The following is a 22,524-nucleotide window of genomic DNA, read 5'->3' on the forward strand; positions in this document are numbered from 1 at the left end:
CCATCATTCCGTATCTTCCACTCCCACCCTCCTGTGCTTCCACCCCAGGGAGACGCGCGACCTTCTCACCTTGGCAGCTTTGAGCCCGTCCACATGGAAGAGGCTGAAACTGCCAGCCCAGCTGCCTACCGCTACCATCTGCCCCTCTGGGTGGAAAGCAACGCAGTTCAGTGGCCTGGGTCCCGCGTGCTGGAAGGCCAGCTGCCCACGAACTGTGTCCCATAGCTGAAGGAAAGAGAAGAATAATCTAGGTGCGGAGTACAGATGCCTGAGCTTCTCAGACCCAGAGGCCACTTTGTCTAGTCCCCTGCCCTCAGCAGGAAAGGCCTCCCCAGGCCAAGCAGTCAGCAGCTCTGCCACACTAAGAGAACAACTTCACGGGGCTGACTTGGCATTTAGGGCCACTCTGCCTATCACAGGGCCTTGATCATTACCTTTAGGCATCCCCCTAGGCACACGGTGGCCAGCAGCCGGCGGTCCGGGCTTAGGCAGCAGCCGGTGATTTGATACTTGTGAGCACTGGTCTGGAGCACCCTATCCCAGGGAGACAAAGTTAGGCTTCTAGAACTCCCTGGCCTCCCTCCTGCTTCCCCTGCCGTGGGGGGGCTTCCGACAAGCAGGGAAGGCCCTCACTCCAACACATGGGGAAGGGACCCCTTACCGACAACCTTGCTGCAGGTCCCAGAGCTCCAGAAGCCCGTCAAAGGCAGTAAGAAATAGGGCATTGTCCGAGAGGAATGAGCAAGAGGAGACCCCATCGCAGCCGCTCACCAAGGACTTCTCCTATGAGAATGAGCAGGGAAGCATGCTCAGGACATTCCCCTGACCCCCAATGTCCAGTCACGCTAAGCTCCAACCAAAAAGGAGGCCAAGGCAAGAAGGACTGGAGAAAGGGTGGCCCTCTGGCCCCATATCAGGAGCACTTACTAGAAGTGAAAAGTTTTGGGCCCCACTCCAGATGCAGGCCAAGCCTCGGTTCAAGTGGAGCCACATCCTCTCCCCTCCTCCCAACCCCATATGTATCCCCAAGTCACAAGATTCTGATGGTCTGTATGTATGCATATATACATGGGGGTAGGTGGTGATATGGGTGGGAGGCAGAGAGGGAGTGGCTGCGGCTGTGGGACCCACCTCTCCAGCCTAATCTGCTGTTACCTTCCCGTAAGCACCCTCTGCTGCAATCATTCCCAGCAATTTCCTGGAAACATTCTCCCCTATGCCTTTCATTCAACTGGAATGCCTGCCCTTGCCTGTCCCATGTTCTCCTGAAAGCACCCAACGCACTCAGCTCTTGTCTATGTCACATGGCTATGTTTTGGTTCCTTTTCACCTTGTATGTCGTATCTTTCAACAGAACTGACCACTGGGTGGGCAAAGACAATGTTCTAGGCCTGTGTTCCCTGTGATACTTAGAACAGTACAGCTTTGAATGGAAGCTGTGCGGTAAATATTTGGAAGGTGTGATTGATTTAATACCAAGCCTTTGATCCGATGTGAGGGAAATACAAGTTGCTGAATCAACCAGGGTGATAACCAGTGGGGCTGGCTTGCTAAGGTCTTCAGGGCAGTCTGTGAGGCTTTTTCTGGAGGCAAACTCTGCCCACCTTGAGAGTCATACCTGCCAGGTTCTCAGGTCCAACAGGTAAACCATCCCACTGGCAGTGCCCACAGCAGCTCTTTGCCCACTGGGGGACAGAGCCACTGCTGTGGGGGATGAGGAAACTGCCAGAGACAGGCTGGAGCTAGAGAGAGAGTAGGAAGAAGAGGAGGAAATGAGGAATTCAGGGAAGGAAGGGAATGGAAATTCACACTTGCATTCCTGTGCCTGAATCCCCCTCTCCATGGTGACTCTGGTCTGTCTTTATTTCTCCAGTTTCAGGAAGGGCTGTAGCTTGCTCTCTGACAGGCTTATCAGCATCCGGGGCCATGGGCCTTACCTTTGCTGGCCCTCCATGGTGTGGGGTTTATTAAGCCATCGTAGCACGTGCTGGAGGCGCCATCGCCGGGAAAGCTGTGGGGCCTGGCGGCAAAGAGGCGAGTCCAGCGGTTGGTTAGCTGCCTGCTGGGGCAGCAGCAGGGGGTACTGGCTGAGGACTGGAGCCTGCTGCCTCAGGAATGTGTGAAACACAGCCACGTCAGCCTCAGGAAGACTTTGTTCATCTTTAGGGACTGAGGAAGCTGTGGAAAAGATGCAGAGGGTCGCTGGGGAGCCAGCCTGGACCCCCATTAACCCCAGTACCAAATACAGTCATATGACGTGTCAGAAATGTTAAGTCTTGAAGTCTTGTGGCCCCACATCAGGAACACCCATTAAAAGTACAAAGCCTTGGGCCCCACTCTGGACCTAGGGAACCAGAATATGGGGACCCAGAGATCTGCAATTTGAACAACGTTCCCAGGTAATTTTATGCCTGTTAAATAAAGTTTGAGAACCTGAGGTCTAAGAGATCTGGGCAGAAGGTCCCCTGAAAATCACCTGCTTACCCTCTTGGCATTTTCAGCCTGGAATAGAAATTTAATTGTTCTTTGCCTTATACCTCCCGCCCCACCCCAGCACACCCCCTGTTGAACACACCCAGGAAGCCCAAATCTCAGAGAACCCACTGACTTATCTCATCGTAGAGGGCATGGGCCTCCAGGAGCCGAGAGACCAGACCCAGTTCCAGGTGTGCAGCCACCACATGGATATTGGTGAGGAACTTTGCAAGAAGGCCACGGTTCCCGCTCTGGAGCTGGGAAGGTCAGATTGGACTCATTAGGATGTGAAGAGGCAGGTGAAGAGGAAGAGTCTAGTTTCCCCGACCTAGGAGCTGGGACAAAGGACCTGAAGGAAGAGGGCAGGAAAACCGAACGGAGAAAGGTAGACAGGGGTCACGGCAGTGGTGACGATGGTGGTGGTGAAGCGGGGGTGGGGTCTCAGAAGAGTCAAAGCAGTTGCTTGGGAAGAGGAGCCCATGGGATCTCGAGACTAACCAGGTGGTAAGGCAGATCTGCCAGAGCCTCAGGAAGGCAATTTTGGAAGGTGCCTGAGGCCTCAGGGTCACAAGTCTTCCAGAGCTGAGCTGCAGGTGTGAGTCACAGAACAGACATTGAGACGGGCTCAGATCTAAAGCATTTCCAAAGATCGCATCCCACAGGTCACAGCACTCTGGGGTGGCAGGTGAGGGAGCCAGCCCAATGGGAGCACCCGTGGGTGGTCCTGGCCTCCAGGTGTAGGCCCCACTCTCAGTGCCCCGGGGCCGGTTCGGGCCAGTCGGGCTGCAATCACCTGCGATGAGGATGTGTGCTGTCTTCTCCAGCCCCAGCCTCTTCCCATATCGACATTGAGCTGCTGTCCTCAGGGGCCCGGCAGGGAGGCAGAGCCGGGCACCAGCACGCTCCAGGGGGCCCTCCCCCAGCAGACTGTCCTCATGTGAGGGAGAGAGGGCAGGAGAGGAGGGGATGAGGCCTGTCAGTGAGCACCTGGCAATAGCTGTGGGCTCCCGTGTCCACCCCATAGGGTGGTAAACTGAGTGGCAGCCCATTCAGGGCCTGGGAGACAGGTTTCAGGGGCTATACCCGGGGAAGGGTAGGATGAAGAAAGGATCACATGGGGTCCTGGATCAAAGATGGGAAGACACCGGAGGCTGGTGGGAGTCCTACTGGGGGCAGCTGTACCTGCGCAGACTCTGGACGAGGTAGGCGAATGGGCCCATGGGGTAGGGCTCCCCACTGCTGCCAGCAGCCACTGCTTCTTCCCAACTCTTGGCCCCCCTGGGAAGTATCCGCCACGCACTCAGCACTGCATGCAGCTGGTCCACAGTCAGACCTGAAAACCCCAGCTCTCTGAGGCTCTCACCAAACTGGCTACACAGCATGACCATCCCATGACAGCTGGCCCTCCTCACATCGCTGAGACCCTAACTGAGCAAATGTCTCCCATCCCGCCCCAACCTGTGCTGTCTCCCATCCCACCCCAACCACTGACCACTACGTGTGGCCTCAAGGGTGGCCAAGGCTTGGGGAAGGACATCGGGGCCATGCTCTTTCTCCAGGGTGCCCAGGATGTGCTGCAGCAGCAGGGGGACCGTGGCGGGCAGGGTACGGAGTCTCTCAGACACCTGGGAGAGGAGGGAGACGGGCTGCAGTCAGTGGGGGGGAGGAGAAGAGGCAGATTTCATTGTGGGGAGGGGAGTGGGCAGCAGGAGGACCTGTGGGAAAGGATGAAAAGAAGAGGAGAAAGGGTCGGGAGAAGGGGGGTAGCGGTGAGCTGAGCATGGGGAATGGTGATGACAAGGTGGGACAGGATGAGGGTAGGAAAAGTAGAGGGATGGGGTGGAAGAAGCTGAATGGAGACTGGGAAGTGGATTAGGACTGAGAAGATGAGGACTGAGGGTTTCCGTCCCCAGCCAACCTGCTCATAGAGCGTGTACAGCCTCAGGTGATCGGTGACCAAGCGCAGGTAGAGTGGCAGGGAGGACCCCCGCTTCACCAGCAGCAGGCGCATCTGAGGAGACACAGGGGGCTCAGCGCGGAGCAGAGAGCCTGCCAAGGCCAGCCCTCGGTCCCCCTGAGCTCCGCCCCCGAGCGCCCGCCGAGCCCCCTGCAGTGCAGTGCCTCCTCTGAGAGTCCCCACCAGGCATCACCTGATGGCCTCGCCTCAGAACACAGCCGTCCCTTCCCTCTACTGCTCTGCCAGCCAGCCCCTCTTTCCAGAAAGCCCCATGGTTCAGCCTAGCCCACCCAATAACCACAGCCTTACTCCTCCCCTCATTGGGACAGGCCCTGGAAGGCCATTCGCCAGGGAGAAAAGGCTGGCTGGTATTATAAGAATTCTGAGTTATCTTATCGACAGCTTCCCCCCGCACAGAGCTCCTTCAGAAACAAAGGAGCAGGGCTGCACGGGGTCCTCACCCTGGGTCCTCACACCCACCAGCCCTTGGCCTACATCCAACCTGGTTGTTAAAAGGCGACTCCTCCAGCCGCTTCCCGTACAGAGCCAGCTCTTCTCTCACCAGCCGGGCCCGGGCAGATGGTTCCAGAGGCCCCAGGGCCACCACATGGGCACGTTGGCTCTGCTCAAGGGTGTCCCCCAGGCCCGCATCAGTAGACACGCTCAGTACCAGGTGCACCCGCTGGGGTATTTGGGCAAAAGAAGGAGGAGGTAGGAGAAAGAGGAGGACAACGTTGGAGAGGCCCCCTTCCCCACTACGGCCTCCCACCCCCACCTCCTTCTCACTCACCGGGGGAAGGGTCTTTGGGATCCAGTCTGAGACCGGCTGCCCGTGCTGATCCACCAGCCTGTCAGCCCCGTCGATGATCAGAACCAGGGTTTGGCCGCTTCTCAGGGACTGGGCATACTCGGGCAGCAGCCTCTGCTGGATCTCCCATACCAGGCCCCTGTGTGTGCAGGGTAAGCACCAGGGTCAGCAGGACAGGAAGACACACGGGCGGTGGCCTGTGGCGTCACCAAGGCTGGGCTAATGGGGGATACACACCGGTAGGTGGTGGGGAGGGCACTCGGCTTCCGCAGTTGGCAATGCAGATAAGCACAAAGGCGTCTGAGCAGGGTGAGGGCAAGACCCTGGTCTGGGCGGGCCCCTGAAAAGTGGAAGAAGATGAAGGGAGCCACCTTGGCCCCATCGGGAGCCCGCAGAGCTGACACAAGAGACGCCTGCATGGGAAGCAAAGAGAAAACGTGAGCACGTTTTCCATGCACGACTCCCTGGGGCCCACTTCCTTCGCCCACACAGCGCCCCCTTCCTCCCGCCCAGGGCTCTGGGACTACGTACCAGGAAGGCGGTCTTGCCCTGTCCTGACTGCCCAGTCACCAGGCTCAGCCTCTCTCGGCGCAGCATTAGCTGTTTCACTGTGTCCCGAAGAAGGTGCGGTCGGGCAGGACTCGGTGGGTTCTGCAGCTGCTGGAAGGTGGCCTGGACCAAGTCATCATCTGCGATGGACGCTGGCTGTTCTAGCTGGGCCCCAGGCTGAGGGCACACGGGACAGTAACTGACAATGTTTCCACGCCCCCAGGACCCCCAGGCCTGAAAATCACAGAGCCCCCACCAAGTCACCTCCCACCCAGGACTCCCAGACCACCCTACCCCCTCTCCACTCCCCTGGCCACAGGTGTTCCCGCTGACCTGTAGGTAAAGCTGCTGGATCATATTCCACACATCCTGCAGAACCAACTGCCCAAACTCCTCCAGCCCCCCAGCATAGGGCCGGCCAGCTGCCACACCCCCCCACTCACAGGAGTATCTACGAGCAAAGTGGGCACAAGCAGAGTCAGAGTGGGCCGGGCTCCCCCCCACATCTCTCCCTGCAGGGGCTCTACCTCCCCCAGCTCACCTGCGACAGGTAACCCCTTGCTGTCTGCTCAGGAAGCTCTTCAGTTCTGAGATCCGACGTGCAGCCTCTTCAGACTCAGAAGTCAAGTCAGATTTCCATGCATCCGGCACAGAGCTGACCCCCAAAGATACCCCAAGAGTGGAGCTACCCTCAGACCTCAGCCTCTCTTCACCCCCAACCGTCGGACCTGGCTGTGGTTCCCTGAAACTCCGCAAGTGGAGACCTCCTGGCTTCAGCGGCAAGGTTGATTTGGTGCCGCGAGGCCAGCTCTCCAAGCCCCGTGCTCCCTTCCAGCCTCCTCCCTCCTACACTCCGAATGCCAGGGAGAGAAGATACGGCCACCGAGCCGAGGCGCCCAGAGGTGGGCAGGTACCGGAGGAAGCCGGAATCCCGGAAGTAGAGGAGAGCTTGGGCAGAGGGCTGCAGGCGCAGGCGCAGGCGCCGGTCCAGGAACTGCATCACCTCCATCTCTGTCACAGAGCGGCCTGCAGGGTACTGCTGGGCCTGCGGGGAGAAGGCAGAGGACAGGTGGACTCAGTCCCGGGTCACACTAACGCCTCCCTCGAGACCTGCCAAAATCCAGGGTTCCTGCATCTCAGTAACGATCCCCCCAGACACAAGCCAGTAAGACATAGCTAATAGCTAACACTCGTTGAATGCCTGTCATATGTTGAGCATTTTTAAAAACGGATGTCTAATTCTCATAGTAACCCTGCAGTATAGACACCACTGTTCCTCTTCACTGCATGGGAAAGTTGAGGCTGGGTTAGGGAAAGCCGTGTCCCACCAAGTCACACAATCTGTAAATGACAGAAGGGAGATCAGAATCCAGATCCGTCTGATAGCAAAACCTAAACAGACCTACCCTCTTACCCCTCGCATCTCTTGGCCAACTGAAAGATACTTCTCAAAGGAATCCCCTCATTTGGGACTTGGCCACTTGCACAATCTTCTGCCTGGGTTTCACTTCAAGTGTCAAGACGCTGCCTGTGCCATAGTCCCAAGGTTCCCGACACACTGGGGCTTCTCTCCACCGCTGCCCCAACCTTTGCTTCCTCCCCAGACCCTGCTCCAGCCCTGCTGTCTGCCTTACCCAGCGGAAGTGAGGATGATCAGGGAGGTTGTAGTTGGGGGGAACGTGTCCATAGCGGGAGCCCAGAATCCCCACAAATAGCTGCGCATTCTCCACCTCCCCCAGGCACACTTCCAGTTGTCTGCAGACACGGTTACGGAGGCATCAGATCAGGGAATACGGGTACAAATAGGGCCTGGCTCACAACTGGGCAAAGTGAAGGCTGGCCGCTCTCGTTAGCATCCAAAGAGCTCCCCCACCCTAGGCCCTCAGCCCTCCTTGCAGTTCTGCTACCCGAGCCCCTCATCCCTGACCTGGCTCCTCTGCTCTGTGGCCCTGTCACCTGTTCCTGCGGGTCTCCTCCTCAGTGACACCCCAGCGCAGGTCGATGGCATGAAGGCTGATGCAGTGGGGGGCCGCTCGGGCCTGCAGTGCCGGCAGCACGGACCTCAGCAGCAGGTCCCGCTCCCCGTGCATGTCCCGGAAAGTGGACGAAATGAAAAGCCGGACGCTGCGCCATCTGGGGGTAAGCAGAGGCCTGGGGTCCGTCTAGGGATGGGCCTCACAGCCCAATTCCACAGACGCGGCCGTGATCACCCTTCAGCACCAGCCAGCACGAGTAAGGTATGACAGACAGCAGGGGGGTGTCCAGTAGGCCTCAGAGCCTCAACTGCAGAGCCCTGGAACTAAACCCTACTTGCCATTTCTCACGCCCCCTCCTTGGTCAGCTGACTATTGGACACTTACTACTTGCCCACGGTGTGCTCGTTACAACACTGTGAGGAAAGCACCATCATTATCTCCACTTTACTGATCGAAAAACTAAAGCTTTAAGAAACGAAGAACAACTAGCCCAAGATTCAAGCTACTATTTGGCAAAGCTGTCCTGAGAAAGTCAGAGCCTATTCTCCTGAGCCCTCTGCCTGAGCCCACCTCACAGTCTGACCGCCTTCCCCAGTAGAGAGAGGAGTTCGCTCATAAGCTGACAGCTTCCTCTGTCAGGGAAATCCCTACCTGGGAAGGAGGAAGCACACCTCAGTGAGAGAACAAGCAGCATCTCAACAGCCAGAAATGCAGCCACCTGCCCACAGCTTCTCCCGAGTCAAAGAGGCATGGAAACATAGACTAACCGAGGCTGGGAAATCGGAGCCAAGGGGCTTAGAGTGTTCTCTTCCAGTGGCCTGAGAGACAGGTCCCCTGTCTTTCCTGGGGGTGGTGGAACCTTGAATATTTTGTCCATTTGGCCCACATGTTCTAGAAGACGGGAGGCCCCACGCTCTGCAATGAACCTGACAAAAATGTGACCAAATAATAAGAGTGAATACCAGAGGCAGAATCAGATCTTCCAAGGGGCAGGGGACAAAGATACAGCTAGGGAAGGTCACCCAGTTAACCAGAGCTTCTTAAGAAGACAATCATAAGCAGTGAATGTAGACTTAAGCCAGAATGCAGAACCACAGGGATGAAGGAAGAGAGAAGAAACCCAGCTCTAGCCCCTCCTGTTATGCATGCTTATCGTGGGTTTTCTTTTGGGCCAGGGGCAATTAGGCTGGCAAAGGTTAAGAATAAAGGTTAAAGGTTAAGGCCATTCCAGAGCTTCTTCCGCTCTGTATCAGCCATAAAATCTCCCTGGAGAAGGAGGAACGGGCATGCGTCCTCCTAATAGCAGTTGAGGGCAAAGGAGGCATACAAAGGAAAAGGGAGGAGAGAAAACAAGTAAATGAGAGAACATGGAGAGAAAGACAAAGTAAAGATTTCTGTAACTTTGGCATCTATAAATAAATATAGCATGAGATTTCCTCTGGATCAAGAATGGAACAGAGGCCACGCACAACTCTTACAAGCAAACCGTGCAAACTCCCCTGTCCCTTTTCCTTCTTCCTACTAGATGTAATACAAAAATGAGGGCTGGAGCTGGTGCAGCTGTCTTGAGCCATGAGGTGAAAGCAGAGTATTTGAGGATGATGGAGCAATAAGACAGAAGGAGCCTGGGCCCCCTCACACTGTTACTGCTATACCAGGACAGCTGCAGAAGAGGAATAAGCTTCTATCTTGCTTAAAAAGAGAAGTAAAGGGAGTAGAAGCCAGGTAATCTCTGAAAGATGTTCTAGCAAAACCCCCAACCCCTTCAGTGTCCATTCTGTACTCACTTCAGTATCCCGTCAGTGTAGCCTGAGAGTGTCACGTTATTGGGATTCGAATCTGGTAATCTGGCAAAGGAAGAAGCAGCCACGGCCCATCAGAAAGAGTGCCAGGAACACAGAGTCACTGCTTTCTAGGATGGATACCCCATGTCTGCACTTTTAATAGGGTCATGTGCTAGGCTGGGGCTGGAGTGGACCCTCACAAAGGGGCATGGAGCTAGGCTGGAGACTTCAGAGAAGGCTCTAGTACTTAAGAGGCAGAGATAGGGACGTGCCTGGTGAGTGGGAGTGTCCCAATCTACAGTAGGGCAGAGAGGAAATCTGGAAACCTATCTGCTGGCACCGGACGAGGAGTTTGAGCATTCTTACGTGTCACATGTCCTTCCTAGGGGGAGAGCAACAAAGAGGCACTTGGAATTCACATGCTGCCAGAAAAGCTGTTTGGCCTCATTTACCAGTCTGTTATACATAGTGTTGCCAAAGAGGATGACCCTGTCCACCTGTAAGACGAAAAGAAAGGGGCTGGGATCAGGGAGCAGAGGACAGAAGAAAGGTTAACAAACTCAGGATATCAGAAGAAGTGCTCTCTGGGGATTAGCTCTGAGGGGAATGGAAAGTGCCTCTCCAGAGAGCACTTAGAATGGGGGAAGCCACTACACCCTAACATGGAGGGGCAAGAAACTGGGGGAAGGGAGGTGGCGTGCTGTAGCTGCCTCATTTGGGCTCACAAGAGCTGATGGATACATTTTTAGGGGGGCGCCTGGGTGGCTCAGATGGTTAAGCATCTGCCTTCGGCTCAGGTCATGATCTCCAGGTCCTAAGAGGGAGCCCCGCATCGGGCTCCCTGCTCAGTGGGGAGTCTGCTTCTCCTTCTCCCTCTCCCTCTGCCTCTCCCCTTCACTTGTGTTCTCTCTCTCTCTCAAATGAATAAGTACAATCTTTTAAAAAAATATTAAAATAATTTTTTAGGAATTTTGTGAGCCATTTGTTAAACATGGCCACCATTAAACATTAAATTGTATAGACTTAAATAAATTATATTAAAAATAAAGGCAACAAATACTCAAAGCTCATCACTTCCTAATTATTTTACTACATTTTACCATTATCTACTCTGGGTCTTATTTACAGCTACCGTAGCCGTATCGTAGAAATACCATGTGTGCTACCGAGCACTGCTTCCCAACTACGCCCCTGATAGCATGTTGGCAACTTGAAATCAGCTGTGATGGGAGTATTTACACCATAGAAATAAGCAAATGCTATTAACCAAGGCTTATTTTTTCCAGAGAGCTGGTTGTTAAGCATCACCAGCACGCCACTGGGTAGGGTGCTACAGCCAGCTGGGAGTGGATGTGGGTACTGGACGTAGTTTGAAAGATGACTTTTGAGAAAGTAGAGACATCAATGGTGGAAGGAAAAGTGTGTGGGGGGAGGCAAGGGTTTCTCAGGGACTGGGAAGTACTCACAGGGACTCTTTGGGCAGCCAGAGACAACAGATACTTCCCAAAAGTGTTCACGGACCATTCACCTTCTTCGTCCAAATCCTGGAGGAAAGAGTCTCCTGTTCCTTGCTGGCACAGGAGATGATGAGTAAGCAACAAACACCATTTTCTGCTTGGGAAATCTTCAGAACTGTATACATACAAGCCCTTCCTGATTTATCAGGCTGTGTCCATTCATGCATTTTTTGCATGGCGGGGGTGGGTATCTGACCTGGACTTGGGCCAGGAGTGTGCCGGCCGTCTTCAGGATACCTTCTTCTGCCTTAAACACAGCAGTCTTCATAGTGCCTCGTCCACACAGTAAGAGATCCACCTGCTCGGCCCGTGCAATCATCATCCCGATCAGCAGCAGCACATAGTTTATGGGGCGCTGGTTGGACAAACATCACAGTGAAATACGGCTCCCCCTCCCTTTTTTTAAGTAAGCTCCATGCCCAACATGGGGCTTGAACTCACCACTGTGAGGTCCAGAGTTGCGTGCTCTCCCAACTAAGCCAGCCAAGCCAGCCAGGCACCCCAGCTCCCCTATTTTGAAACCTACCTTTGCCATCCAGCCCTGGAGGTCAAACACCTCCATTGGTTGGGGAAAAGGGACAAAATCCCCAGTTAGGAAGGGACAGCTTCAGCAGCTCTCAGGAAGAGCTGGCTGGGGAAGAAGGTGGAGCAGGGCCAGGATTCCTGCCCAAATTCAACACTGGGATGTAGGGAAGTAAAAATGAGGCATACTTTGGTGACAGAAATTAAGAGAGAGTTAAGCACCAGTCAAATGTGAAATACAGAAGTATTATAATCCATGAGCAGGCTTGAGGCCACATTCTAGGAACTGTCCCTAGGAACCAAGGTCTGATACTGGGAAGCAAATGCATGCCATTGATTTCTGTTCTGAGTACTTCCTCCGGAAAACCATGTCTGGGAACAGGACAGTTCTCAGGATCCCCAACATCCTACTAAAACCCCCCCACCTTTTATTTATTTATTTTCTTACCCCTTGTAGGGTGCTCTTCCGACAGAGCTCGTCTGTCCCCATGTCCGTCAGATAGACCAAGACAGTGCGGCCTGGCAGCGGGGGCAGGTTGTGCTTCGCGGAGATGTTCACAGCTGTCTCCAGCGCCTGCCGATACCGAGCCATCATCTCACCATCATATTTCCCCCGTCTGCTGGCAGAAAAGACACAGACAGAAGGGCTCAGGGGCTCCTCTGTTTGCCACTTCGAGGCAGACGGGAAGGTGAGAACTTGGCACTCCCGTACTGAGCGTTCACGCCCCTGCCACGGCCCGCCTCCACTGCCCGTAGGGAAGACTGGGGCAGAGCCCCCCGGGCTCCCATTGCACAGGCCTCTCCTACCCATTCTTGTGGCAGAAGAGGGGAAGTCATCCGTAGACCCACTCTCTGAAATCGTTTGCCACACTTCCCACATCACCCCATACTTACTTCATGAGGCAAGATTTACCTGCTACGTATTTTTTAAATTGTATTTTAAAGAACAAATACTAACTCCTATTCTGAAAACTGGCAATTAAAGAGGAAAGAAGGGAACATTCATCCCACCTTCCCAGTAGAATCTCTACTTCAGGGTAACTGAATAGTTTGAGTTGATAAGACAGGTTCTTTTTAGGGTTCCAGCTAATAAATATGGGGAATGATAGGAACCCCCCCCTCTAGAACTGCTAACGAACGGACTGGTTCAGGCAAAGATCACCAATGGATCAACCACCAACTTACAGTGAAGAGGTCAGGCTACAACCGCTTAAAAGCATGGGTCAGTCTTAGCATCACTACGAGTAGGACCACCGGACTCCTGGTGCCTCCCGACCCAGTATCTTATTACAAGGTTCAAAAAAAAGAGTCTGGTGGCCTCACTTACAGTGTACAAAGGCTCCCCTATGAAATATTCTTGCAAGGAAAAAAAAGTAAAATCTGAATCTATATAAGCCTTTAGAGTTAATGCCCTCAGCACATGAAATAGAGAAACAAGTTAGAAGACACCATGAGGAGGTTGATAAATCCAGCATGTGGGACACTCTGTGGGGTCCCTGAAGCCAGTTTCCATAGTAAGTCAATGGCATGGAGAGGGTGAAAAGAATAAAAGAGATATAAGAGACTTAATAATCAAACGTAATATGTATGTCTTGTTTGGATTCTGATTTGAATAAAATTGTGAAATCACACTTTTGAGACGATTGGGAAATTTAAATATGGACTAGATAATAAATGATAATACCAAGGAATTATTATTATTATAATTATTAGGTATATTAATGACATTCTAACTACATAATAAAATGTATTAAGAGACACTTGTGAAATAGGAAGGGACGAAATAAAACGTATCATATTATTCGGCATTTGTTCTTAAAAACATCTTATGAGAAAAAAGAAGAAAGGGACCCCTAAAAGAACCGTGGCAAAATCTAGATAATCACTGAATGTGGCTAATAGTTTTATGGGAGTTTCATTACTTGCGTGCATGTTTAAAATTTTTTCATAATAATGTTTTTAATCGAGAAAATTCAGTATTCTCTACCAGTGCTATCCAATAGAATTAAGTTACATTTAATGAAACAAAATTAAAATTACACGTCACTAAAAATTTTTAGTAGCCACAGGAAAAAAGTAAAAATAAACAGGAGAAATTAACTTAATATGACATTTGATTTAATATATTAAACTATTTTCATTTTTTTAATCTTTTTTTTTAAAAATCTTTTAAGATTATTTATTTATTTATTTGACAGAGATAGAGACAGCGAGAGAAGGAACACAAGCAGGGGGAGTGGGAGAGGAAGAAGCAGGCTCACAGCAGAGGAGCCTGACGTGGGGCTCGATCCCACAATGCCGGGATCACGCCCTGAGCCGAAGGCAGACGCTTAACTGCTATGCCACCCAGGTGCCCCAAACTATTTTCATTTTAACATGTAATTAATCCAGAAGTTACGGAGGAGTTATTTTACATCCTTTTTCATACTGTCCTCAAAATCTGGCACATCTCAGTTCCAACTAGCCACATGTGGCTAATGGCTAATGAACTGGCCAGCGAAAGCATGTTGTTTGGACTGGACCCCAGGCCTGACTTTTATTTTATTTTTTTTTTAAGATTTTATTTACTTATTCAACAGAGACAGACAGCCAGCGAGAGAGGGAACACAAGCAGGGGGAGTGGGAGAGGAAGAAGCAGGCTCATAGCAGAAGCCTGATGTGGGGGCTCGATCCCAGAACGCCGGGATCACGCCCTGAGCCAAAGGCAGACGCCCAACCGCTGTGCCACCCAGGCGCCCCCCAGGCCTGACTTTTAAGTGGCGCTGGGTTCAGCCACGGATTCACTAGTAGGTTAGATGAGCCCTGCATTTGTCCTGAACGAAGGTCCTGATGAAGCATCTGAAGGACAGCGTGCTGGGACTTAATCAACCTCACAGAACAGGCTTATGTCTGACTTTGAGTCTGCTCGGTCATAACTACACGTATAAACAACGACCAAAAAAAGAAAGCAAATGGGTCAGAAAATAAAGACAGAGAGAGAGATAGAAACAAAAAGAACAAACAGACATCATAGAGAAGAAAAAGAAGGTGAACCAGAGCAGGAGCAGAGGACACCAGCACACACTGAGAGAAAGGAGAATGCTGCACAGATTCATAGAACCCACAGAAACCGATAAAACAATCCCAGGTCATAAAGTGGAGGCCCAAACGTAGTTTTTTTCCTCATGATTTCTCCACAGGACGATGTTAAAGACAAGGTTTGCTAAGCAAAGAAAGTTGGAACCAGGCAAGCCTGAGCCACTGGGGCAAGCAGGTCTTCACAGAATAAAAGTTGGGGCTCCCAGATGACTCCCAAGCCCTGCAAGGGTACCTCTTGTTGCCCACCCTTTGCTCCCAGATAGCACAGCACGCACACACACACACCTGGCCTTTTGTATTTTCAGCTTTTCCCACTTGAGCTGCTCATATATCACCGGCATCATCATTGTTGTCCGAAGTTGCCGACGACTTGGGGGGTGAGGATACCTCCGATAGGTCCAATTCCTGTCCTTTTTTGCGTTTCTAGTCATTATTGAACGTATCAGTTTTGTATTGGAAGGGGGTGGCAATGCTGTGTGGCGACAGGTAAGGAAGTGAGTCAGTGTCAATCGGCTTCTGTTTCCTCCTTTTGTCCTCCCACCAATACCTGTCCTAGGCCCTGACCCTTGGGCCGGCCAGTGTCTGACCTCTGCCCACCCCACACCTGAGACTGGAAGACAAGAGGCTGAAACATACCAATGCTCCAAGTTCATCTACTCTCAGACCCAAGGGACAAACAGGATTCGGAAGACAGGTAATACCTTTACTTTTGAGTCGGGCCTCCAAGTCATGGATGGAATCATGGGCATTAAGGAACCTGAAAGGGAACTGCCGACTGTGGATCACCGAATTCTGGAAAGCAAGGGAGGGGTCGTGAGCAAAGTACCGGGGAGTGTGGGGCCGGGGGCGAGCAGGGGCCTCAGGGACCAGGCATACGAGATAACCGCTCTATTAGATTTGTGGGCAAGTGAGGAAGGATAAAATGGATATTGGAGAGAGAGGTGGAGAAGAATAAAGAAAAAAGAAAGCTGTCAAGTGAGAATATAAGAGGGAAAAAAGGGAGAGGAAGTAATGAAGTAATGGAAGGAGCCTGGTTTCTTTTATATCAGACTCCCTCTGAAGTCAGTTACATCACAGAAGTGCCACTTCTTGGTAAATCAGTGATCCAAGGAAACTTCTCTGGGGCTCATGTCCCCAGATCTGTGTCCGCCAACCTATCCGTATCTCCATACCTGTCTACAGCCCACACGGAGCTAGCTCGTGGCCGTGACCTTCCCCAGCCACGAGGAAGACGCACCAGCATCTCCGCACCACCTCCAGGGCCCCTGCCCCTCCCACGTACCTCATGCTGGAGTCTCTGCAGCACAAGCTCGTGATGGCGGGCGCTGATCCCCGCCCGCAGCAGGTTGCACAGATTCCGCAGCATGGCCATGAAGGGCAGCTTCCCGCTGTCTGTGGAAGGTCAGGCACAGGGTGAGGAAAGCAGACCAAGGGTGAGTGAGAGAGGTCACAGGCCAGGGCAAGACGTTCAGAGGCCACCTAGAAAATTCAGGATGGAGGCCGTGGGGTACTAACGTATGACCTACCCTACTCAAAATGTTTTAGAGGTCTGGAAAGATAAACACAGGATTGGCCTAAAGTGTGGAGCAAGATTTATTGTTGCTATTGTTGCCACTGTTGACGAGATGGCCGTCCGAATAAACAACTCCTACTATTCTGTTTGCTGGTCCAGCCACGAGATTGGGCTCAACTGGAAAAATATATTCTCTAATCTAGAGTAATGATTTCCAAATATTTTAGATGGTGAAATGTGAAATTTCTTAGTGTAAGTTTATTTATTTATAAATTGTATACATGTAGTGTAATCATCGGGTTAATGTTTCCAGGCACAACATAACCTAAGGTAAGGTTCACCTTTAATAATAGCGTATGTAAATTGACATTTCAAATAATCTTCCTGGCAATTTTTAAGCTTTCTGGCAAAATTCTTGTGACATCTGATTAAATAGTCATTATTTTTCATTGAAATAGAGGCGAAAAAAGACTTGCACTAGAGCAGAATTTCACCCCTATCACTTTCGTATTGTCCATTTGTTCTGGGATATTAGTATCATCTTCAAGTCATAGTTTCATAATAATAATGTCTTGTGTCTATTTTATTTTATTGTTTTTTTTAAAAGATTTTATTTATTTATTCGAGAGAGAGAGAGAGAGAACACAAGCAGGGGGAGAAGCAGAGGGGAGAAGCGGACTCCCCACTGAGCAGGGAGCCTGACGTGGGGTTCGATCCCAGAACCCTGGGATCACGACCTGAGCCGAAGGCAGACGCTTAAGGACTGAGCCACCCAGGCGCCCCTTATGTCTATTTTAGATGGCTAGTTTGGTTAAGACTGATTAATAATTCTAAATCCACTTACAATTCAAGGACAAGTTTGGTAAGTCATTACACAGAAACCAACAAGAGTAATGGGCTCTATGGACACCCTCGTACTGTGGAACCCCTACTCTTCCTCCACAAACCTGAACTCTCATCTGCACCATGTACCATATGACACACAGACTGAGTGACCATAGGGGTGCAATCGGTATGGTAAATATTGGGAAAATCCTTTCTTTTTTTCAGACAAGCGAAACCATAAGTAGGGGGCGTGACATGTTTCCTGGGTACCCCCAGAGGCACGTTCAGACCACTGTAGAGACATGGCCTGTCAGCCCCCGACCCCATCCCCAGGCGCTGGCCCAGCTTTTGTCAGAGAGTGGTGGTGCCTTTCTTTAAGAAGATGTAAGTCTTATTTGAATTGCAGCTAGAAGCTTGCAGCCTTCTGGAAGTCCTGCGGTTCTTGTCATAATTCTGATTCACAAGCTGTATAGAACAATTAGGCTGTGTGCACCATGTAAACGGTGGGTGACCACTCATAAACTGTTACATCCTTTGTCAGCTCACAAATTGTTCTCAACTGTTGCTACGTATGAGAGGTTTTCTAGACCATTTGATAAGAAGTTAAGTGCAATATCGTATTTATGATACTAGAAAATAAATTGAACATTTATCTTTTAGACTGAGAAGTTCGCTGATTTCATTCCAAAACACTGCTAATGATTTATTAATGATCCCTGTGGTCTCCAAAGAGGGGTCTGTATATCTAATTACATTTTGTCTTCTATTTTATTCTTATATTTACATTTTTTATATTTTATTTTTTATACATACTTTCAGATCTGTATTTGTATAATTATATTTTATGTATTTCCTAAAGTACATAATTCACTAGTACAAAATTACTTAAATTATATATACATATATTCTGATGCATACCAAAACGTTTTGTGCAATATCTTACCAAAAAACTCTGGAGACCACTGGATTAAACTATGGGCATTAGACTCCGCCTAGATAAATGACAGTTTTAATTTTCAAGGGCAGAGGGAGGAAGTGGAGATGACACATACCAGAATCAGCTACACATCCTGGCTGCCATCCAGGCTACTTTATCCTGTTCCACCCGAAGTATCAAATGCTGGGGAAGAGGCTGTCAGGCGTGTGTGTCTGTGCATGTGTGTGTTTTAACTCTCATGTGATTCCGATGCCTACACCCCCCGCGACCAACCACACAGTGAGAGCACTGACAGACAAGCAGCTGAGAATTCGGGCTGCCCTGGGCACAATCTGCACGTGGCAGTTCACAGAGAAATAGATAAAAACAAAAAAAACCTGGGACTTCTGAAGCCCCAAAAGATGAAGTCTGCAGAACTCAAGCAGTCAAAAGCTCTACAGCAAAATGTTTTTCAACAGATAGAAGTTGACTTGAAATTTTCAAAGATGGAAGAGGACATTAAAAAAAGAGAATAGAAAGAGGCTTCTATAGATAAAAATAAACTAACAACAATAACGAAAAGAGATAAACAGAAGACTGAAATAACTTGGTTTTCCCAATTCAATTTTTTTTTCTCTTTGTAAGTATGGGCAGATTACCTAGAATGTCCATGTCTGAAATATGGGTTCCTGCGGAGATTTCAATATGCCAAGATGCCATGTGCCAGTCCCACCTTGACTGGATGACTTACCCAGTATGATACGAGTGAGATCAGAGAGAAGGTACCACTTTTGTCCCGTGTTGATAAGGGCTTGTGTATCACCTAACCACATCTGCAATAATGATCTTCCTATGACACCAGTGCCACTCAAAGCAGGCACCACTGGTCTGCTTGGGCATAGTCGATGGCAAACCTCATAAATCCAATCAGTTTCAGTGATGCAACCACCAGGCAAGAGAATAACTGTATCAGGCCACGGAAATTAACTCAGGGTCTGAGTAGAGGTGCGGATGGGGAAGAGAGGAAGGGAATACAGGGTCAGAGTCACTGTACCAATGAGTTCCTCCCAGACAGAAGCTTTGTTCCCCCGCAGGCTCAGCTCCCGCTCCCAGGTCTCTGGCCGAGGGAGCTTCATCCGCTTCCCAGCTCTGCTAGCATCCCACGCCCCGGGGAGGCGACTTCGAGAAAACATTTGTAGGTTGGAAGGATATCTGGGACAGAAGAGGGAAAGCTTACCATTTCAAAGCCAGCTGAAAATAACTCAGAAAAGAAAAGGTCAGTCAGTCAAAGCCAGTCAGTGGTGCCTGCCACTAATGTTGCTGGGGTCGGAACGACAGGCTCCGGGGCCGTGGAGGCTGAAAAGCCCCGGGGTCACCCAGCTGGAAGGTGTGTTCGGGGTGCGTCTTCTCACCTGTAGCCCAGCAGGGCTTGGACGTGCTGAGCAGGCTCCCGGATGTGCAGTCGCCGAACTAACTTCTTGAGAGTGAACCTCGGCTGCTGCTTTCGCTCCGGCACCGCGTTGTAGGTCTCCTCAAACTGTGGAAATATCCCCCAAGTTCCACAGCAGCCCTTTAATCTAGGACCATGTCACTTGCTTCAGAAATCAGAACCGCAGACCTCCTATACCTATGAGGTAATTTCCTGCCCCAGAGTAGATCCGGGCAAAGAGTAGGAATAGGGGGCAAAAGTCTCCAGCGATTCGAGCTCCTGCAGGGGGCATACCATAGTAGCTCTTTGGGGTCACAGTGTTTTATGTATACAAGACTGAACTATCAATAGTTAACATGGGATAACCAGCTTGTGAAAAAACAAGTTAGGGATGGAATGAACAGAGAACATCTTGTTCCCAGAGAGAAAGGGAAAAGCAGCTCTTATCTACATCACTGAGACTTGGAGGGGGAGGGGAATGGAGGTTATCCGCACAATGCAAGCTGTGAGGAGTGAAAAACCTGGAAGAAGTTGGCTTTCTATGGTATCTTCTATGGCGGAATCTTCTATGATAGAAGAGCTAAGTTTAGGATATGTTATTAGAATGAAGAGAAACGATCAGCTGACCAACTGAGAATGTGTTCTCTTGTAATACCACCATATTATTTTCCTAATAATTTATCTGAATGATAATGATGTTGGTGACAGCTGACACTTACTCAGTGCCAGGTATTGTTAAAAATATTTTAAATTCAGGGCGCCTGGGTGGCTTGGGTCATGATCCCGGGGTCCTGGGACCAAGTCCCGCACCAGGCTCCCTGCTCAACAGGGAAACTGCTTCTCCCTCTCCCTCTGCCACTCCCCGCAGCTCGTGGGAGCTCTTGTCTCTCCCTCTCACACAAAAAATAAATAAAATCTTGAGGGAGAAAAAAAAACCTTTAAATTCAATAACTGATTTAATCCTTGCAAAAGCCCAAAGAAGTACCCAATGAGGTGCTATTATCCCCATTTTATAACTGAGGAAAATGAAGTAAGACAGGGTAAGTCATTTGGCTAAGGCTGCACAGCCAGCAAGTGGTGCTGGTGGGGGGATTCAAACCCAGGTCTAAATCCTGACTCTGTGCTCTTAACCACGAAGGGCAGTACGTTATTTGTCATTATTGCAAAAGGTTTGGTTTGGTTTGTTTATAAAACTTCCTATGGAAGGTAGGTATTTCATACATTATTTATTTATTTATACATTTATTTATTTGACAGAGAGTGGGGGGAGGGGTGAAGAGAGAGAGAACCTCAAGAAGACTCCCTGCTGAGTGAGGAGCCCAATGCACGGGGCTCGATTCCATGACCCCAAGATCAGGACCTGAGCCGAAATCAAGAGTCAGATGCTTCACCAACTGAGCCACCCATGTGCCCCTATTTCATACATTTTTAACGCAATTATCCAGCTGGACATGTCACCATCAGTAAATATCAAGGGGGGCAAAATGGGAAATAAAAGGAACCTTTCCCAGTGCTCTGAAACCCGACCCTATAATCACGACTAAGAACTCCCCAGGTAGGAAACCGGCATGCTCCCACCACACCATTAGTATTTCTACACCAAACAGAATTCCATTTCTAAATATTAGCTGAGAAAAGGTTTTACATGCTCATATGGAACCCCAGAACAAGGCACTCACCTTCTTCTGCTCATCTTTAAGAGGCCTAAGGTACCTCGGCAAATATTTTTGTGTCTCAGAAAATGGGCGCCCTGTCTTCTGTAGGGACAGGAGAAGCAATTTCAAAACAGGAAATGGAAATCGTCCTTGGAGAGATCCATTCCAATAGTTCCAAAAGCCCATTTCTACAAAAAGGAAGCCAGCCCAGAAAGAGGTAGGCCCTGCCCTCTCTGCTCCCTGAGCTCTACTCGGTTCCTCAGCCCTTCTCTGACTCCTTTTATTTCTGGTGGGAGGAATATGTCAGATGCTTAGTGTGGGATCCCCCAGGGCCACCATGTTCCTTCGACCACCCCCCTCCTCTCCAGAGAGAAGGGGCCTGGCTGTGAATGACCAGGTTGAGCAGGGACTGACTGGAGGGCGGGGAGGCGGGCGGGGGCGTCTCTTGGCCCGGTGCTTCCGAGGGTTGTACTTAGCCAGCTGGTACTCATCAAACTGGGCAAATTTGTCGGTCATAGCAGCACGCAGGCAGGCAGGCAGGGGCACCAGCTTGTCCTCCTCTCCTCCAGCCAGTTTCTGTCAGAGAGGGAGGAAAGACCATCAGAAGTGAGACACAAACCAACAAGGCAAGACCACTTCACAGGGTTAAATGAGAGCACAGAAGAAGGAGGTGGTTTCCAGCCCCAGCTCTAAAATGATCATTTCTATGATCCTGGGCCAGTCGGCGACTTCTCTGATTCTCATCTCCTGCATCGTAAACACAAGGTCCAGAATAAGACCAATTTTTCTCCAACTGTGGCCCAGCTCTCCTCAGTCATATTTACCCTACTGGACAACCCAACCCAATCCAGGGAGAAGCTGTCCTGTTTGGGAAGCAAAGCTGAAGACAGCTGAGGGGAGGCGAAACTAGCTGAGAATTTTCCACAGAGATGCAATGAGCAAAGGAGAGGGAACCAGTGAGAGCCAAAGCTCAGGGAACTGAGTGCCATACCTCGTAGAACTCAGCTACCTGGAGCCAATCAGAAGGCAGCTGGACGATGGCACAGAAATAGCGTCGCAGGTGGGGGCGGCAGACCGGCAAAAAGGCAGCAATGGCCAACACTTTGTTGGCCACAGTCCGGATGTTCAGCTGCTGCCTGGCGTACAGAGATGCCTAGGGCACAGGGCAGGGAGAGTTGGCAACTCAGCCACTTGTCCCATAGCATCATGCCCCAAACTAGCTTGCTTGCCTAATCCGCCTGCATAAAACCTTTCCTGAGTTCTTCACATGGTCTGTAAAATAGAAAGCCCAAGCCTCCCAGTTTGGCATGCTACATCCTCCATACCCTAGCCCTCACCCAGCTCTGTAGCATGGCTTCTTCTGAGTCTACTGACCACGTGCCAAGTCAACCAGGTACTTAGAAGGTTTCCCACTATCGAGGTCTATCGAAAATGACCCAGGGTTCGAATTGCTGAGTAAACCGGCCATCTTCCAAAGCTTCAGAGAAAACACTTCCCCCTCCCCCGTTTCTGTTTTTGCA

At 50.6% G+C, this 22,524-nt stretch overlaps 1 protein-coding gene across 6 annotated transcripts in view; it reads right to left on the reverse strand.

Annotated features, from left to right (window-relative positions):
- Positions 1–22,524, reverse strand: part of TEP1 (telomerase associated protein 1) — a 48,878-nt gene that overhangs the window by 19,951 nt on the left and 6,403 nt on the right. For 3 of the 6 annotated variants that reach the window (XM_034648318.1, XM_019810204.2, XM_019810205.2), the window contains exons 5-38: positions 21,996–22,157; positions 21,419–21,580; positions 21,029–21,106; positions 19,333–19,457; positions 18,975–19,132; positions 15,949–16,058; positions 15,368–15,458; positions 14,952–15,138; positions 12,037–12,208; positions 11,263–11,421; positions 11,016–11,120; positions 9,916–10,046; positions 9,553–9,612; positions 8,533–8,691; positions 7,746–7,922; positions 7,424–7,544; positions 6,704–6,834; positions 6,331–6,444; positions 6,123–6,240; positions 5,772–5,966; positions 5,478–5,653; positions 5,223–5,379; positions 4,935–5,114; positions 4,394–4,486; positions 3,968–4,100; positions 3,658–3,808; positions 3,269–3,402; positions 2,974–3,062; positions 2,609–2,732; positions 1,938–2,178; positions 1,619–1,742; positions 662–783; positions 435–534; positions 70–225 (exon numbers count right to left, since the gene is read on the reverse strand). In XM_034648318.1, coding sequence (XP_034504209.1) covers positions 70–225; positions 435–534; positions 662–783; positions 1,619–1,742; positions 1,938–2,178; positions 2,609–2,732; positions 2,974–3,062; positions 3,269–3,402; positions 3,658–3,808; positions 3,968–4,100; positions 4,394–4,486; positions 4,935–5,114; positions 5,223–5,379; positions 5,478–5,653; positions 5,772–5,966; positions 6,123–6,240; positions 6,331–6,444; positions 6,704–6,834; positions 7,424–7,544; positions 7,746–7,922; positions 8,533–8,691; positions 9,553–9,612; positions 9,916–10,046; positions 11,016–11,120; positions 11,263–11,421; positions 12,037–12,208; positions 14,952–15,138; positions 15,368–15,458; positions 15,949–16,058; positions 18,975–19,132; positions 19,333–19,457; positions 21,029–21,106; positions 21,419–21,580; positions 21,996–22,157 — 4,695 coding nt within the window. The remainder of the gene's footprint in view (positions 1–69; positions 226–434; positions 535–661; positions 784–1,618; positions 1,743–1,937; positions 2,179–2,608; positions 2,733–2,973; positions 3,063–3,268; positions 3,403–3,657; positions 3,809–3,967; positions 4,101–4,393; positions 4,487–4,934; positions 5,115–5,222; positions 5,380–5,477; positions 5,654–5,771; positions 5,967–6,122; positions 6,241–6,330; positions 6,445–6,703; positions 6,835–7,423; positions 7,545–7,745; positions 7,923–8,532; positions 8,692–9,552; positions 9,613–9,915; positions 10,047–11,015; positions 11,121–11,262; positions 11,422–12,036; positions 12,209–14,951; positions 15,139–15,367; positions 15,459–15,948; positions 16,059–18,974; positions 19,133–19,332; positions 19,458–21,028; positions 21,107–21,418; positions 21,581–21,995; positions 22,158–22,524) is intronic. The other 3 variants (XM_034648317.1, XM_034648315.1, XM_034648316.1) reach the window with 3 other exon arrangements.

The sequence above is a fragment of the Ailuropoda melanoleuca genome, chromosome 20 (assembly GCF_002007445.2).
Source record: "Ailuropoda melanoleuca isolate Jingjing chromosome 20, ASM200744v2, whole genome shotgun sequence".
Taxonomy (NCBI): domain Eukaryota; kingdom Metazoa; phylum Chordata; class Mammalia; order Carnivora; family Ursidae; genus Ailuropoda; species Ailuropoda melanoleuca.